The following is a 19,767-nucleotide window of genomic DNA, read 5'->3' as shown; positions in this document are numbered from 1 at the left end:
TTCCTTGATAAGAATACAGACAGAGCCTCATTTGATTGTCATCTCTCAGAGGAATCTGCAAATTAATTCAATCCTTTACCAAGTTCTCTGTCCCTGTAGATTTCCTAAACAGATGCATATGACTAGAGAATAATCCCCCATCCCTCTAGCTCTCTACTTAGGAAGGAGAGGATCCAAATTCCTAGGACTACTCAATATGGCACCTGTTCAAGCTCTTGCAACACTGTAGATTTTGGAATTTTTGTCAAAATTCTTAGTTATTATATCAGAGCTCCCCAAACAGATCAGGATCCTCTGGTGGATCTCAGAGTCAATTATAATCGATTTCCTCTAACTCAGGAGTTGTTGGACTTTGAAGCTGACTAGTGCCTTGTCAGGACGATTCCCATCTGCCTTCTTTCTTTCCTGACATTGCCATTTATTTGTGTGATCATGGACAAAACAATTTCTCTGAACTACACTTTCCTCATTTGTGAAGAACTTTCTCTAAACTTAATCACCCAGTTCCTACTCCTGCTAGCAAACTGAGTCCCCCGAGTAACCTGGGTGGTTTCCTTGTGAAAGTTCCCTGAGTAACATGCTAGTTGAAAAAATGAGTAATAACACAAGTTGTTTTTACTCATTCCTTGTTGGAAAATGGCTATGAAATATGAATTCTTTAGTCTAGATAATTATCAACAATTATCCCACCAGTAAAGAGGAGAGAGTAAATACTTATCTTCAAAGTCAAATACTCAGCTTTAAAATTAAGGACCTCCCTTGGAGAAAGCCTAAAGAACCTCAAGAATTTGTCCATGCTGAAAAATACGAACAAGTTCAAAAAGGGACTGATAAATTAATTAACTATTCATATCAGTTTTATAAGGGATATAAGGATATTTAGAGCACAAGTTCACTGACCATTGATCATATATATTATTTATTATTTCTGTTGTTATCATTGATATATTACTGTCTGGCTTTAAAGGTCCTAGGTTGATTGAATGTTAGGATTATAGATTTAGAAATGAAAGGGATTTAAAGGTCATACAATTCAAACTTCCATTTATTAATGAAAAAACAGAATCTCAGAGAAATTAAATTACTTTCTCAAAATGACATGGGAAGTGACAGAGGTGAAATTAGAAAACTGGTTCTCTAACTCCAAACCCAGAACCATTTCTTGTGTAGCAGAAAGGACCAGAAATGGCATTAATATCACAGCAAAGAAAAATTTATTGCTGATGCCCTAAGGTGGCCTTATCATAGCCTAGTTCTAGAGACTCCAATCACCTTAATCTCTAGTAAAATGTATTCTAACTCTAGTCACTTTAAAATTAGATGCCTTTTATTTTTATATTAAATTCATTTATGACTGTCTCTCTATCCTTCCTCCACCAACTAACCATACTTGGTTACAAAAATTAAAAAAAAATTTTAAAAAAGCAGTTCAGTAGAACTAATCAACATAACAAGTATCTGGCAACATGTGTGTATGTGCATATGTATGTGAGTATATGTACATGGGCACACTTTTCCATAGGCATAGAGGGAAATGTATTTTTCTCAATGCTCCTCTGAGATCAGATGTGATCTTTATAATTCCACAAAATGATTCACTTTCTTTTCTAAGTTAGGATCCTTGTCTTCAAGGAAAGATCTATGGTACCCCCCCTTTTCACTGGCCTTTCTTTATTTTCCTAGGATCTTATGTTGGGGAGGGGCTGGTTCACAGACCTTCCGTGTTGAGATCCCTAGAGGCTTTGCTCACTGGGCTTAGTAACTTCAAGTGAACTGGCCAGTAGGCTATACTAGATGCTTTCTCTAGAGAGTCTGTAACCTTGATTAGTGACCCACTCCCTAGGCCTGCGGGTAATGTGGGGGGGGTGGAGGGAGCAGCAAGATCTGGGTTATCATCAAACAATGTGGGCTGGGCCCTCAGGCTATATAGTTACTCTACTTAATCCTCACTGGGAGAGATCTGCCACCTACACTTGAGCCTCGCTTTCATTTCTATGATGTCATTTTTATTTCTTTCTTTTAATTTTATATCATCTTCATTTCTGAATGTATCCCCTCTCTTTCCTAGTGATCTATCTGAAAACTCTGAAAAAAGAAGGAAATACATTTTCTCAATTCTTCTCCTATGTTATAATTGCAGAACATTCAGTGTAAATTTTTTGCTCTTTCCATTTGCATTGTTGTAGTCACAATGTACATTGCTTTTCTGAATCTTCTTTTCTTTCATAAATAAGATCATATGTCTTTTCATGCTTCTCTGAATTCTTCATATTTACTAATTTTTATGGTGCTGTGATATTACAATTCATTCACATACCACAATTGGTTTGACTATTCCCTACTAGAAGGACATCTACTTTGTTTTGAGTTCTTTGCTACTACAAAAAAATGCTACTATGAGTATTTTGGTGAACATGAAACATTTTTGGTTTCTCTTTATTTTCCATGGGGTATATGCCTAGCACTGGAATTTCTGGTTCAAAAACTATGGACATTTTGGACACTTTTGGGTTTTTTTCCTAAATTGTTTTCTGGAATTGTTAGATCAAATCACAAATTGACAAAAAATTTACTAGTAATTGTTCCTGTGTTACTCAGTCTCAGCAGCATTGACCATTTCCATTTTTTGTTATTTTTTACAATTCTTTAAGTATGAGATAAAAATCTCAGAGTTATTTGATTTGCATTTCTTTTATAATTACTCATTAGACCAATTTTAGTTGTTGCTAGTTCATAATGTTTTTCAAAAATTATTTGTTTATAATCCTTTGACCATTTATACATTAAATAATGGCTTTTGATATTATATATAATAATGTTTTTTTCCCAAATTGAAATTTTCACATCTTTTCCTAGATGGTCTTGTTGTATTGAATTTTTTGGTTGCATTGATTTTTGCAAGAATCAATTTGTACAAAAAAATTTGTGCAAACGTTTTTAAATTTCATATAATCAACATTATTTATTCTATCTTTTATAATCTCCTCTCTTCCATATTTGGTTAGGAAGTCTCTCCCTAGACATAGTTGTTTCTTCCTTGTTTTTCTCTATCCAGTTTTTCCTACTTTTCTTTTATGATGATTTTTTTATATTTAAGTCAAGTATCTATTTGGAAAGTATTGTGGTATAGGGTGTGAGATATTGCTCTAAAACTGTATTTCAACAATTCCATTCTTTCTGCAATTCTTATTAAATAGGGAATTGTAGTTACCTTTCAAATAAGTAAGATTCCCTTCCAAGACAACAGAACATTTTCACACAAATTTTCTCTCATACCTCTAGTATGCATTTATAATATGCTATTTTGTATTGTATTTATTTGTGCTGGATTTATCTTAATGAAGTTTAGGTAAGACCCCATGCTTGCTTCTTCTTTCTCTAGTAAATTTATTTATTTTAATTTAATTTGATGGTTTGTGTTGTTACCTTAAATTCCTTTTCTAATATGTCTATTCCTTCTCCTCTCCTACCAAGTAAACTATCTCTTCAATCAAAATCTTAAAAAGAGAGGAAAAAAAGCAATTTGATTTGCTTCCCCATCAAACATAAAGAATAACAAAAGAACAGAAATGGTATGGGTTACTAAGTAAAAGCATTCAATGGCAAGTCTCACTTCATTTCACATTCAATCATATCTTGTCTCCCATTAGTTTTTAATTGTTTCAGTTATTTCTCTAACTGAAGTATAAATTCCTTGAGGACAAAGTGCAGATTTTACAATTTTTCTGAATGTGTAAACATTCAATAAGTACTTGCTTGATTAGGCATATTGGAGTTTTTCTTAACCTTTGAATTGGGACTGGGTTGACTAAAAAGCAAAGCCAGTTTAAGACATGTGTCTTCTCTCTTTGCAGACAGGTTGCATGTGGACAATTGGCCTGAGATGGCAGTTTTCAAACAGGTAAGTAGCTAATCTTTCTGCGTTCTAGGAAAAATTGGAGAGAAGTTATACAAAACTTAGTGAAATCCACTCCCAGTCCTAGGGTAAAAGGAACAAATGTAGTAAAACCTTATCTGGGAGAGAATGGAGACAAGAAGAATCTAGATTGCAAAACTGAAAGTTGATATCATCTGAATAGAATCAATGGGGTCAGTTCATAATCCTCTTTTCTTCCAGGTACCAATTAGTACCTGATTTTCAGGGTTATTGTGCTCAAGAGAGATAAAGATAGAAAATTTTTGCAAATTATAAATCAGAATGGATCAGTTGCTATTGTTTCAATTACTGTCATTATCATAAAACTTCCCAAGAAAAAAATCAGATAGTGAAGATTAGTCTTTGGAATTTGGAAGGAAGAGTATATACCAAATCAAATATTCAACTCTACTTCATATTCCTTTCCATGCCCAGTCTCCCCCTTCTCGTGAGTACCCCCTAAGTCCTTTATACTCTTCAAACATGTAGAAAGGTTGTTTTGTTTTTGAGGGAAGGCTATGGAATTTTTCATTCAAAGTCCTGTTTGTATACATCTTCCCCTGCCAACCCTCCAGTCCCATACAACTTCAACAGCACCTTTTAAATACAAATTCTTCATATGTAAATAAAAAGAATAAAAATTTCTCCCTTTATACAAAATCATGAGAGTACCATGGTGAACCAATTCTGGAACCCACTCATCAAAGGAGACCCAACAGAATTGTAGAAAATCCAGAGGTCTGACAAAAATGACCAAATGGGTGGGGCAACTGTTTAGAGGGGGATGAAATGTTCATTAGGCCAAGGATTGTGCAGGTTTTTATCTTTTTTATTTTTAGGATTTTTTTTTTTTTTTGGCAAGACAATGGGGTTAAGTGGCTTGCCCAAGGCCACACAGCTAAGTAATTAAATGTCTGAGGCCGGATTTGAACTCAGATACTACTGATTCCAGGGCTGATGCTCTATCCACTGCGCCACCTAGCCACCTCAGGGTTTTTATCTTTGTACCTGCTCTGGTGTTTTCTATATAAGAAGATGTTTTAAAATAACAGCTCTTTAAAATTTGTGATTTCCTCATAAGAATCCTGTAAGGTAGTTAAAACAAAAAATCCCCTCCTTTTTTGCATGATGATGTTGATATTTTTGTCCTTCATTCTCAAAGAAGATCTTTACATCAGGGAGGTGATGCCATGCCATGAATTGGATTTGAGTGATGGGATGATGTGCTAAGTTACCAGACTCTCCTCCAGAGTCACCTGGAACCAGTGGCCAGATATGAATCAGCATGACTGGAGATGGCTCTGGATGTGAGGCAATCAGGGTTAAGTGACTTACCCAAGGTCACACAACTAGTAAGTCTAAAGTATCTGAGATCAGATTCAAACTTCCATTCTCCAGACTCCAGGGTCAGTGCTCAATCCACTGTGCCACCCGGAAATGGAACCTCAGGAAAATGTCATTTGTCCAGGGTCTCAGAGCTAAAATGTCAGATCTCTGACTTGAACCCAGGTCTTTTCTGATTCCAACTTTAGCATTTTTTTTCCACATCATTGAGTTACCTCTAAAGACTATTAATAAAATTTAATTGAGTATTGAATGAATAAAAGATATAGGCAGGGGAAATTTAGGCTTAGAGACCATGTCCCAGAACAATAGAACTAGGGAAACCTGAAAGGAATTATTTCAAGAAGAATTCTACTTTACACAAGCAGGGAGTAAACATATAATACTTTACCTAAAGAGATATTAAGTCAGTACTAGATGTCAAATATACAAATATACAAAGAAAAAATAAACAGTCCTTGTCCTCAAGGAGATTATATTTCACTAAAGGAGACAACATGAACAGACATAGGTATATATAAAATACATGAAAAATAATTCTAAAGTGGAGAGGGCACTGGCAGCTGAGGGAGATTAGGAAAAGCTTAATGAAGAAAATTCCATAGGAAATGTAAATAACTTGAAATAAAGTTTAGATAAACTTTATCATGAAGATATCTTAATCTACAAAGCACATTCATTGAAGTATATATTTCTTTGTGGATAATGTTTTATCTCCTCTATTAAAATGTAAACTCCTTCAAGTTAGTGATTATTTTCTCTCTCTTTCTCTGACCTCATGCAATCTACCATAATTCTTTGCACATAATAGAGTCTCACAAGATATTTGTGAAATGCCTAAATAGCAGATAGTTGAGGTAAAGTTAAAAATAAATGAAAATCCAAATCTTGTAAACATCATATTCATTTTGTCAAAATGTTCTTCCCTATTTACAAAAAAAAATCACATTGTTATGCCTTTTAAGTGACCATCTTTTCTAGTGAATTTAAAATAAATTTGATTCACCCTCAAATTTCTGGAAATTTCTTAACTGCATAAAGATTCACCTATAGAGAGGTGTTAAGTGTATCTTACTAGTCACTAGATTTGGGAAAAGTTAAGGAATTTCAAAGATGCCAGCTGAATTCTCCCTCCTCAAAGGTCCACTGTGCCTTACCTACTCTACTCTCTGCCAAGTATCTCCAGAAGAGGAGAGTGTTATATAGAAAAAAACAAAAGTCAGAATAACCAGATTTAAGTTTCTGATTTCTAACTATCTGGGAGATCTTGGACATCAGATCTGGGTTTCATTTTCTTTTCATCTGTAAAATTAGATGATTGAATTAAATGACTTATAAAGTGCCTTCCAGTTCTAACATCTTCTGGTTCCACGATTTTTGTAAATTATTTTTGTTTTCCAAGGACCATAGGACCATATATTCAGAGCCAGAAGGAAACTGAGATAATTTGGTCCAGTTCCCTTATTTTGCAAATGAGGAAATTGAGTCCCAGAAGAGCTGAATGATTTCCCCAAGGTCATATAGACAATAGGCATCAAGGTGGAATTCGACAACAGATCCACTGACTCTATGTATGACTGTATGATTAGATTACATGAACACTTAATATGACACTTGATAGCACTAAAATTATAATCTATACTGGAAATACTCTATAGATTATCAATGTTCCCTAAGTTTCCCTCTTGACTAAGTTGCTATAATGGAAAATCTTTTCAATTCTAAGTACAACCAGAAAGAAATCATTACTTAATTAGAAATTATTTGGTCAGGGAAGATTAGGTATTCTTCCCATTTTGGTGTCACCTACAAATTTGAGAAGATTCTGTAGCAGTCTACCAAACAATGACCTAGGTCAAGATCCCTGACTCATTGATGATCCACAGCTATGGCTGGGCTCTTTTCCCACATACAGAATGGAAGTCATCTTCACTTTCCTCACACATTGAGGTTCAACTGTACCTCTAATATGGGTAAACCCCTAGACTGAATAACCAGCTTCTCTGAATTCTTGCAAGTTGACACTTCCTCAGCTAATACTGTTCTTCCCAATTCAAGTTACTTTCCTCTCCTTTCTCTTTATATCACTTTCCTGCCTCCCCTCCAAGTCCTCAGCAGAGCCATTTTCCTTTACATAAGAAAATAGCTTTCTGAAGGGAGACTTGCCATCAGACCACAGATGTGGCCTTCACAATTAATTGAAATGTTAATAATCTTTGAAAAACCATGAAAAGGGATGATATTATAGAGTTGCCAACTCTTGAGATGTGCACAAAGAAAAACAAGAAAACCAACAGAAAGGGCAGGTAAGGCATTCTGGCTTTGACAAAGAACCAACATCACAGAATCTTAAGGTTAGAAGTCAGCTTCTAACTCTACCTGAATTAGAATCCCTTCTACAATACAACAGACAAGAGATTTTGATGTCAACTTGGAAAGAAGTTCAAGAAGCAGATCATAGACCTAGTCCTCCAGGCCATGTTGCTAATATTTTTATCAGAAACTTAGACTGAGGCAGGTTTCTCAAATTTGTAGGTGAACCCAAAATGGGAAGAATACCTAATGCATTGGCTAACTAAGAAAGGCTCCTAAAAGATCTTGACAGACTAGAATTTGGGGGCAAATGTAGTAATGAAACAGGAAACAGGAAAATAGTTAGAATCCTCTTTCTTCTTTGTTCAAAGATCCAATGACCATAAAATGGACAGAATGGAGAAGATATGAATCAAATAACATAACTGAAAAACTTCTAAGGGTTTTCATAATCTACCAGTTCCAAATGAGTTGGTGTTTTCTAGCATGGGAGAAAAAAAAAAACAAATGAGCCCTCTAAACAGATCCTAAAGCCTCAAAACCCATCAAAAAATAAATTTGCAGTGAGATATCTTGGAGAAACTTCAGGAAAATGTCTGTCCCATGAGTGAAAGGGGAATATAGCCCAGTATAGGTGGGAGAGCCAGCAAGAGACTTTTAACTGCCAGCAACCCCAGCTCAGAGAGCAAGGTTTCGAACCTTGAGAAGGTGGTGTAGTGTTGGGCTACCCTAGGGCAGGGAGCATACTGGGATTATCAGATATATAAGAGCAGAAAGTCAGGGACTAGAACCCTGGCCCTTAGCAAAAAATTTTGGGTCTATACACTCTCTACCATAGGAGCAGAGCTCAACTGTATTTTCTCTTTCCTTTCTCCTTATCCCTCCTCACCAATGCTTTATTTATAATCACTGCCTTTTGATCAACCCTTCTTTCTATCACTTTTTCCCTTTCCTTCTCCTCTTCCCCCTTTCCTTTTCTTTTTAACTATGTTCCTTTCAATTGTCCTAAAAGAAATACAATTCTCATGAGTTAACTAACATTCCATCCCCCCCTCCATTTACTTTAATATGCATTTCTTGAGTCTTGTATTTGAAGATCTAATTTTCTATTCAGTTTTATCAGAGAATATTTTCTCCTGAGAGAACCAAAAACTAAAAAAAAAAAGTGTTAACCCTTGACAGCTACTATTCTGATAAGGGGATAAAAACACCATATTAGAAGAGAAAAGTAGTGACAAAATGCCTATATATGAAGTCTCTTAAAGGTTGATGAATTGATCTCAATCCCAAAAAGACCTTTTAGAAGAGCTGAGAAAGAATTTTGAAAACCAAAGATGAGAGGAAGAAGAAAAATGGAGAAAAGAAATGAGAGTCATGCAGAATTATGAAAAATTAATTGAGGAAAACAATAATTTTAAAAGTAAAATTGACCAACTGGAAAATAAAATTAACAATTGGAAAAGGAAAAAAGTGCTAACTGAAAAAAATAAAAGCTTAAAAACTAGAAGTGGGCAAATGGAAATGAATGGCTCTGTGAGACACCAAGATTCCATCAAACAAAACCAAAAGGCTGAAAAAAAATAGAAGAAAATGTAAAATTCCCTCAAGAAAAAAAAACAACCTGGAAAATAGATCCAGGAGGAATAATTTACTAATTATTGTTCTACCTGAAAGCCATAATCAGAAAAAGAGCCTGGACTATATCATGTTTGAAATTAACAAAGAAAACTGCCCTAATATCTTGAAAGAAGATTAAATAGTCTTTGAAAGAATTCTTCAATCACCCCAGAAAGAAATCCCAAAATAAAAATACCAAGGAATATTGCAGCCAAATTTCAGAATTCTCAGCTAAAAAAGAAAATACAGTAAGTAGCTAAAAAGAAGAAATTTAAATAAGCAGGGAATCATAGTTAGGTTTCTGTAGGACTTATCAGCTTCAATATTAAAGGATTGGAAAGCCTGGAATATTATATTCCAGAGGGCAAAGGACCTTGGATCACAACTAAGAACCAAAGTTCAGGATATTCTCTTGAGGAAAAGATTCTCTGATAAAAAGAACAAAACTGAACAGAAAATTAGATCTTCATATACAAGACTCAAGAGATACATATTAAAGTAAATGGAAGGCGGGGATGGAATGTTAGTTAATGCATGAGAACTGTATTTTTTTTAGGACAATTGAAAGGAGCATAGTTAAAAAGAAAAAAATAAAAGGGGAAAGGGAGAAGGAAAGGGACAAAGATACAAAGTAGGGCTGATCAAGAGACAGCAATCAGAAGTAAACCACTGGTGAGGAGGGATAAGGAGAAAGGAAAGAGAAAAGTTTAAACAGACAACAGGGAAGAAAATACAGATATAGTAATCACAATTGTAAATGTGAATGGGATGTTTTCTTTCTTCATCATGGTTTTCCCCTCTTAGTTCTAATTCCTTTTTCACAACACGACTTATATGGAAATATGGTAAACATGAGCATACATAGACAACTTTACCAGATTATTTGGCACCATGGGGTGGGGGTAGGGAATGGAAGATGGTAGGAAAATATGGAACTCATAAGCCTGCAAATGGATTAATGCTGAAAACTACCTTTGCATGTAATTGGAAAAATAAAATGTTAAAAAAATTCATTAGAGACAGGACTTCAGAAAAGCCTGGAAAGACTTGCATGAACAGCTAGTGAGTGAAGTGACATATGATAGAAAATACCAGAGAAGGAACAATGGAGTCAATGAAGACCAAATTTTACTATTTTAAAATTAAAAAATGTATGATGATTTTTTTCCCTCTCAAGGTTTTTCTTTCTTTCTTGATTTGATTCCTCTTTTATAACAAGATTAATATGGTTATATGTTTAACATAGTTATATATAGTTATAACGTATATTATATTACTTTCTAATCCAGGGGAGGGGGGAGGAAAGGGAGGGAGAGAGAAAAATGTGAAATCTAAAATTTTAAAAAAAGATTGTTGAAAATTATCTTTGCATGTAGTTGGAAAAATAAATAAATAAAATGTTAAAAAAAAAAAAGAAATAATGAGCAGATTTCCTAAAAACCTGCAAGATTTACATGGACTGACTGATGTTGAGTGAAGTGGGCAGAACCAGGAGAACATTGTACACATTAACAGCAACATTGTGTGATGATCAACTATGAAAGATATAACTCTTCTCAGCAATTCAATGAAAAAGCACAATTTTAAAAGACTTGTGATGGAAAATGCCATCCATGTCCAGAAAAAGAACTATAGAGACTTAATGGAGAGCAAAGCATGCTATTTTCACTTTTTAAAAATTAGCTTGTTTTTCCTTCTTTTGATTTTCCCCTTTTGTTTTGATTCTTCTTTCATAGTATGACCAATATGAAAATATATGTAACATGATTGTATATGTATAACCTGTATCAGAAGGGAGAAAACTTTACAAAAACCAATATTGAAAATTATCTTTACAAATAATTGGAAACTTAATTAATTAATAAAAAGAATCAAATAGAATAGTTTAAAGCATTTAAAAAAAATAACATGAATTCTCTCTGAAGAAAATCCTAGTGTCCAGAATGAGGGATATGATAATTCAATTGCTCTGCAACCTACATTTAAAATATTGTACTCTGTTCTTATTGACAAGTTGGGTTAGGAGTATTGTGGATAAAGGGCAGGACTTAGATCTAAGAAAATCTTGGCTAAGCTCTTAAGAGTTTATTGTACAAAATGGAAAGTCATTTAACTTCCCAAGTCTCAGTGCCCTCTCTAAAATGAGGTCAACAACAACAACAACAATAATAATAATAATAATTATTATTATTATTTCACTATATAAAGTTTTGCAAACTTTTAAAACTATACAAATATAAATTATTATTATTATTATTATTATTATTATTATTATTATTATTTCTATTGGGGGGGGGAATCTGTGATTTCTTGAATATAGGACATTGCCAGTGAGGAAACTCCCTCTACCAATGCAGATCAATACCATTCTATAACAAATTGAGAGTTGCCTTAGGTGATGAGAAATGACGCATTCCATTTCATACCTGCTAGACTATGGAAACTACATTTTAGGGAGATTTGTTGAAGGAAATGGAGATGTTTAATCTTGAGAAAAGACTTTGTGATGGAGAGGACATCTATGTCACTTCCCATCAATCTCTATACCATGATGAGGCTGAGTACTCTTCTCTCTGGAGAGGAATATATAACAGGACAGAGAAATAAATATTTGGTAATTTGAGGAGGAAGAAAGCATTAAAAACTGGAGGAATCAGGGAAAAACTTTTAAAAAAGAGAGGCAATTGAGTTGAATCTTGGAGGAAAATAAGAATTTTGAGAATTAGAGATGATGAAAAAATTCATTCCACACAACAAGGCTAGGAATTCCAAAAGCAAATGAAAGGAAGAGAAAGGATAATCTGACCCAATTGAAAATGATTGTTTTGAGACAAGGAATAGTCTCTACTCTAAAGAGCCAGTCTCAGCCCCCACAGCACCTACAATCATTGGGAAGAGATAGAGTGGAGAAGTGATAGGTAGGAGGAATGGTGAAAGGAAAATCAGGTCTAGGAAGAAGAGAGGTAACAGCAAGGAGAATGAGTCAGTAAATTAGAGGACTGACAAAGAGAGGAATCATCTTCCTCACGTTGGCACCCTTGGGTCACCTTGCCTTCCTTATATCTTTGTCAGGAAAGCAGGGATAGCTTATTCAAATATATGGAGACAGGAAAAGGAATGTTTGAGGTCAGTGAACAGGTAGCTGTAGTTTGGAAGCTAATATATGTGTGAAAGAGAATATTATGAGAAAAAGATAGAAAGGTCATTTTATTTACCCAGGCAATTGTTCTTCTCTTTGATTTTCTTACATCTTTTTTGGTATGCTCAGCATTCATTGTCAACCGTAGTTATTCTGAACCTTAGTCCTTTTTTTTTCAAAATTCAATTGTATTTTTATTTTCAATTGGACTTTAATACTCAACATTATTTGTTCAGGACTGTGCAAGAAGCATTTTCATTCAACAATTATTTAATGAAGTCCTTTATATGTGCAAATCACTTCTTTATATCACAGTTATTTGTATACATGTTATTTCCTCTTTGCCCCTATCCTTGATATATTATTGGTTATATGTTAATTAAGCTTTCTGCTTCTTCCAGTGCTTAATATAGTAGAAATTTTATGTTAGGAATTCCTTTATGTTAGGAATAAAAGGAAGATCAAATAATGCATAGAACTAGGACTTGGGATGGAAGGTTGATAGAGAAAAAAAAGCTATAAAAACGCTTGTTGAATTTTAAAGTGAATTGAATTTGTACATTTTGAAGTTGCTTTAAAGAGTTATGAGACAGAGTTCCTGTCATTAAATAGCCTATAGTCTAAATGGAAAATAAAACATAAATTTGTCACAAGATAATTGGCAATTAATATGTTAAATAGTGGCTACTATGGGAATTCAAAGGAAAGAGACATTACTGTACTATGGAGTATGATCCATCAAAAAAGGATGGATAGGATTTATACTCATTTACTTTGTTCAATTGTCACTTCTTCCTTTCTAGGGTGATCATGTTTGGCTGGATTTGTCCTTCAGCAAAGAATTCAATGTTCCCATTGGTGCAATTGTGAAGAGTAATGCCAACCCTAAAAAAATCTTGGTAGAAGATGATGAGGGAAAGGTAAGTGCCCCCTATTATTGATTGTTGTTAGAAGGAAACTGTTCCTGAAAGAGGGACTCTTACCACACTCTGTAGAGGTTTCCTCTAAGAGATCTACTATGAAATGGCTAATCTTCTAAGATATTGGTTTCAAATACCAGAAAAGAAGATGAATAAATGCAAAAATAAAGGCTAAGAGAGAAAAAAAATGTTACTGTTGAAATCCTGAATACATATATTTTTAAATAAAAAAATTTTAAGTCAGAATAAATGGATGGTTATTGAAAACTAATGGGGTAGCTGGATGATTCAGTGGATAGAATGCTGGGCCTAGTGTCAGGAAGACCTGATTTCAAATCCAGTATCAGTCACCTGCTAACTCTGTGACCCTAAGCAAGTCATTTAACATCTTTTTGTCTTAATCCACTGGAAAAGGAAATGGCAACCCACTCCAGAATCTTTGCTAAGAAAACTCCATGGACAGTTACGGTGTGTTATAGTCCACAAGGTCATGAAGATTCTGACAAAACTAAATGACTGAACAACAAAAATTGAAAATTAATCCTGCAATTTGGTTTTGAAAAGCTACTTTTATTTGGAATAATCTTGGAAATTCAAGGTTTGGAGAATGGAAAAAGAAAGTGAAGGCAAGGACTTGGGAGAGAAGAACACATGAAAGGAGAGAACATGAGAGAGAGAAAATAAAGATATGGGTGGGAAAAGAGAGGGTGCTTTAAATGAAGGAAAAGTAAAATTATGAGAAAAAAAGAAATTCTGAGGAAGGAAGAAGATGTAAGAAGAAAAAGGGAAAGTGAAAAAGTATACTGGGAGAAAAAGCATATGAGGAGAAAAATAAAGGGAGAAGAAATATAAGATGTGGGATGAAGAAGATTGGACAAATAGGATGAGAGAGAGAAATGGGGAAGTAAGTATGGTATGAAGATAGCAAAAAGTGAAGGGAGAAGGAAAATTAGTGGGAAGAATGGCAGAAAGTGAGAAATGAGAAGTCAAAGGATGGTTTGGGAGAGACAGAAGAGAGGAAGAACAGAAAGACAAAGGAAAATTAAGAAGTGAAAAGGTAAGGAAGGGCTTGTAGGGAAGAAGTGAAGTGGGAAAGGAGAATATGAGGAAGAAGATGATGTGAGGGGAAAGGAAGTCAAGACATAAAAGAGGATATGAGGGAAGAAAAAATAGAAAAAGGATAAGAGGGATATGACAGCATAAACGGAGATAAAATAGGGAGCAGGGATGGTAAGGAAATGAAGTGGGAAAAGAGTGTATACTAACCATGGCCAGACATTTCATACTAATACTTGACTGACAACACATACCAAGTCCTGATCCATAGGGTCAAAGGCTCAAACAAAGCATTGGTTATCATGGCAGTTTTGATCATCCTGGTCCCTCCAGCAATGGATGAGGCAGAGCTCCATCAGGAACAGACTTTGTGTCTACAGGGAGGAAGGAAGGGATGAGACAATCAGCCCTAAATGTTATCTCTGTAACCTAACACACCTCCTCCCCACTCAAAGCATAAAATCTTGTCTCATCACAGAGTTGAATAGTCCCTGGATCAAATGCTTAAGAGTTCTTTTATAAGATTTTAGGAAGGTGATTCTAACCTATGGCTGGTTTTCAAGATAGTAGAGCATGGTCCTTAATCATTCCAAAGTCACAGGTATAATTTCTGCACAGTATTGCTGCCTATTCCTAATTCCAGCTCCAGATTGACCCTTGCTCATTTCCATTTGCCTTTAGCCACAAGAGGAATGGGCAAGAAAGTGTGTCTAGGGGCAACTGGGTGATGCAGTGGATAGAGCACTGACCCTGGAGTCAAGAGAACCTGAGTTCAAATTTGACCTCAAACCTTAATAAATACTTAGCTGTGTGACCTTGAGCGAGTCACTTAACCCCATTGCTTTGGGGAAAAAAAGAAGAAAAAAAAAGAAAGTGCATCTAGATCAGGACAAATCCAATGGTTCAGAAGTATGATTTCCGAGGGTGGAAACACCTCTTTAAGAAAATTCTAATCCTCTGTTGCATCATTTCTTTTTCTTCCCAGGAACGCTGGATTGAAGCTCAGGACTTCAAATGCCTCCAACTCATGAACCCCAGTTCAGCTCAGGGGGTAGAAGACATGATCCTCCTGGGGGACCTGAATGAAGCCGGCATGGTGCACAACCTTCTCATCCGCTATCAGGAGCACAAAATCTATGTGAGTCTCAAGGAATCAACTTCCATGCAAGGAACAATACGATGTCATAAATTCCTGAATGAATGAAATGAAAATACATTTATTATCCGTTTAGTATGTACCAAACATTGCATTTTGTGCTAGGGATACAAAGAGAAAAGTAAGATAATCCTGCTGTCTCACCCTCCACTGGGGAAGATAACAAATAAAGGAGAAATGGACCTAGACACACTTTCTTTTTTTTTTTTCCATTCATGGCTAATGGAAATGTCAGATAATACTTGGGTTCTGGTAAAGAAAGCTGCAGAGGCCCAAGGATGGCATCAATCCTGCCAGGACTGATGGTTCCCAGTCAAGAGAATCATGGACCTCTAAGATACCACCAGCGAAGGAGAGGATCATGTCTTCTAATTCCTAGGTACCCTCTCTCCTTTCTGAGAACAGCCCAGTGCCCTAAATGGAATGGGTGCTACTCCTAGAACTCTGTTGTTTCAGGATGCCCAAAGCTATCATTTACTGTGGTGGGCTTTTCCTTGGCCTTCCCTTTGGACATAGATACGGTCCTGTGATCAGGTTGCTAAATAAGGAAAAAAATTTGTCTTCCCATTAAGGTATATAATTTCTGACAACCATTCTCTGATGCTATCTAATATATGTAATTCGAAAATGGTGACTTTATATGGACACCAAGTAATTGATTTCAAGGGTTTGAGAAGGCTTGGTGAGTCCTTAAAATCTTTCTGATCTGTAGCCTGATGGCTGAAAGTCTATTATCAGGTTTCATTCCTTTAGCTTAAGGTTTTGTTTCTTGGTAAAATAAATGAGAAGATCACATTCTAATCTTTTAACAATAATTGGTGCCTTAGTACAAATGAAGGGTCTTAGAAACAGGTTTGGATATGAAAGAGGAAGGAGAGGGCATTAGGGGAGTGGATATATTTGTGTTTGGGGATAAGGAAGTAGGCCAGGAGACAGAGAAACTAGTAGCCCCTAAAGACAAACTGTCAGTTTCTTAATTTTTCCTGTGAAGAATACTAAGTCTATTCCTGGTAGTATAATTATCACATGGTAATTGAGCTGGTTTCCTATGGCATACTGCAGTCTTTCATTCCAATAGCAACCTTAGATTCAGTACACATTGGAATAATAATAACCTCCCAATGCTCTGTCCCTTCTAGAAGTCCATGATATTATGGCAGGGAACTGAGTTAACTAGCACTTCTCAGAACCAAAGAAGTAGGAGAGTAGTTATGCTTTCCACCCCCTTTACCTCCATTATCTCCACTTTCCTTTCCTTTTTTCTTTACCTTTCGCCCCATTCATTCCTTTTGATCTGAAGAGGACTTGCCATTCCACTTCCCCTGCCACAAGAGCATGCTATATTATTAGCCTAAGCAGAATATTAGCAGTTAATATTATTAGAATTCTTTGTTAATAGAATATTATTAGCATACTTATACTATCTCAGGTCTCACTTTTGTGGCTATGGTTCATGGACACATCACAAGTCCCTTCTCATTCCCACAGACTTACACAGGTTCGATCTTGGTGGCTGTGAATCCCTATCAAGTGCTGCCCATCTACACTCTAGACCAGATCCAACTGTACTACAATCGGAGGGTAGGGGAATTGCCTCCCCATGTCTTTGCCATTGCAAACAGCTGCTATTTCAGCATGAAGAAAAACAAGAGAGACCAGTGCTGCATTATCAGGTATCATGGGAGGATTGGACTTCCATTTATAGAACTGAGACATGGGAGGTCATAGGAGAAAGTAGCCCAGCATCAGTCTTAGGTGTAGACAGGTGTAGAGTGGTGTGAAGTGAAGAACATCTCCAAATAGCTCAGAGTTGCAGAAGTGGGAGGGACATTATCCCCTTTTAACAAGTGAGGAAATTAAGATAGAAAAAGGTTAAGTGACTTCCCCAGGGTCATGAAGCTAGTATCTGACTCCAGATTTATACTCAGGTTTTACTGATTCCAAGGCTAGCACCACTAACTTCTTGTGCTAAACTTCAGGTGAAGAATTTGACTCTTGCAAAATAAGTGTCTTGTGGTATCTAAAAGATTTTAAAGATCTGATTTCTGGGTAGTCATTTTATTAATAATGCCAACATTTTAATGCCAAAGATAATCATGGATGTGGGCTCATAGTTTACATGCTCTTGGAAGAGGGATATTTCTGAGGGTGGCAACCAACTCTGAAAAATTAATGGGAGAAAATGAATATTACAATGAGAGGCAGGACCTATTCACCTATTCTAATTTTTATGCCATTTACTTCTAAATTACTCCCTGTCTTAGCTGATCTATTCAAAGAATTTATCCCCAACCAAACTTGAATAGATTTGGGTGGGGTCTGATCAAGATTGAGGAGATTTAATTCAATCTTATTATCAGTAATCTTCAAAAGGATGAACTTTAGGGGCGGATAGGTGGTGAAATGGATAGAGTACCAGCCCTGGAGTCTGGAGTACCTGAATTCAAATCCAGCCTCAGACACTTAATAATTACCTAGCCTTGGGCAAGCCACTTAATCCCATTACCTTGCAAAAAACCTAAAAAAAAAAAAAAAAAAAAAAAAAGAGGGAGGCCTGCTTCATCAAGGGTACATGGACCTCTGTTAGTCACTGCATATATCATCACTGATTATTTCAATATTCAATAAATATTAATTGATTTCTATGTGCATGATATTGTACTTGATTGTCAGAGAATACAAAGATAAAATAAAGCAGTCCTTGCCCACAAGAAATTTAAATTTTTTAATTTAAGGGATAAGACACAAACTGGAAGCTATTTAGACATAGATTAGCCATATAGACATTGCTAAAGTACAAATTATAATCATAATAATTCAGATTTTGTTGTTTCTTGGTCCTCAAAACAATCAAGTCTGTAAGTTATTCTGTATTAGACAAGGGGCAGCTAGGTGGAGCAATGTATAGAGTACCAGACCTAGAGTCAGGAAGACCTGAGTTCAAATTTGACCTCAGATACTGGCTGTGTGAGCCTGGGCAAATCATTTAACCCTATTTGCCTCAGTTTCTTCATCTGTAAAATGAACTGGAGAAGGAGTCTAACCACTCCAGTATCATTGTCAAGAAAATTTCAAATGAGGTCACAGAGGCTTAGATACAATGGAAAAAAACTGAATAGCTATACCAGAGGGCAGAGAATAGAGACCCAGAGAACAAATAACTTGTCCATTTTTACATAGCCAATCCTTACTCTGAATATTTTGGACTGTATACCCAAAGCTCTTTTCAGTGTATCACATACTTGACCATTGCCACAGAGAGATTCAAAGAAAATACAATGAGAAATCCAGTAGTGTAGAGTTCATTTTTTAGTTGGGATGATCAAGAAAAGCTTTATTGGGAGGGAGGAAGCATACCTCTGAGTCTTGAAGGAATAGAGAGGATTTCAAGAAGTATGAACATTCATCATTGTACAATACCACATAAAATAATGATGTCCCCCCAGGGACTAATGAAGTATTTTATTGACTCCCCATAGCAATTGATCAGTCAACAAGCACCATATTAAGGTCTTAGGATACAAAGAAAAGCAAACAAAAACAAAACCTACCAGTCATAATCTAATGAGGGGGGAAATATATAATTATCTATGTACAAACAAGCTTTATACAGAATAAATTGGGGCTAATCCCAGAGGAAGGCACTAAGATTAAGGAAGACTAGAAACAACTTCTTGTAGATGGTGGAATTTTCTCATAGAATGTTGGGATTTTATAATTCTTCTTTCTGCTAATGGAATTCTTTTTTTTTTCCTACCCAAAGCTTTTAGTAAAATTACCATGATCAGAACTAAAAGAAAGGGCCAGGACATATGAGTAAGAGCAGCTCTACATTATTGTCAGCATTAGTTCATTGTCTCACCTCCTACTAAGTTATATCTAATTTTGCACAGTGTTTAGATAATTGGCCTAACCCAGATGCCAGCTTGCTTGCCTTTACTCATAGATTCTTCTGAGTAATAAACTTCTGTGAAAAAATGCCAGACAACTGTCTACAGCTAGCAGCTTTCACTTCTTAGCTCCTCAATGTATCCCGCAGTTCTATTTTATACAAGACTGTCTGAGTGAGGAATCAGAAGGTGGTTCCATCTTGCCAAGAATGTATAGATTAGAGGCTTTTGTTAGTTATCTGCTTTCAGAAACCTTTTATCTTCTGCTTGAGTTTAGATGCTAGGAATAGGAGGTTGAAGTTACTGAAAGTCTGATTCTGAAATACCAAGAAAGAGGAGAGAGAACTTTTTATGGATTAAATATATTCCATTAAAAATTATATACTATATTCCAGTTTGTCAAATTATTCTTTCAG

General features: G+C 35.5%; 1 protein-coding gene across 1 annotated transcript in view; it reads left to right on the top strand.

The window, feature by feature from the left end:
- Positions 1–19,767, top strand: part of MYO7B (myosin VIIB) — a 152,651-nt gene that overhangs the window by 22,100 nt on the left and 110,784 nt on the right. Inside the window, exons 2-5 of the mRNA XM_074214928.1 lie at positions 3,855–3,901; positions 13,133–13,249; positions 15,291–15,443; positions 16,950–17,134. Coding sequence (XP_074071029.1) covers positions 3,884–3,901; positions 13,133–13,249; positions 15,291–15,443; positions 16,950–17,134 — 473 coding nt within the window. The 5' untranslated portion in view covers positions 3,855–3,883. The remainder of the gene's footprint in view (positions 1–3,854; positions 3,902–13,132; positions 13,250–15,290; positions 15,444–16,949; positions 17,135–19,767) is intronic.

This window comes from Macrotis lagotis, chromosome 1, assembly GCF_037893015.1.
Source record: "Macrotis lagotis isolate mMagLag1 chromosome 1, bilby.v1.9.chrom.fasta, whole genome shotgun sequence".
In the NCBI taxonomy this organism is placed as follows: domain Eukaryota; kingdom Metazoa; phylum Chordata; class Mammalia; order Peramelemorphia; family Peramelidae; genus Macrotis; species Macrotis lagotis.
Note: the sequence above shows the minus strand (reverse complement) of the source record. Positions and strands in the feature narration are given on the sequence as shown.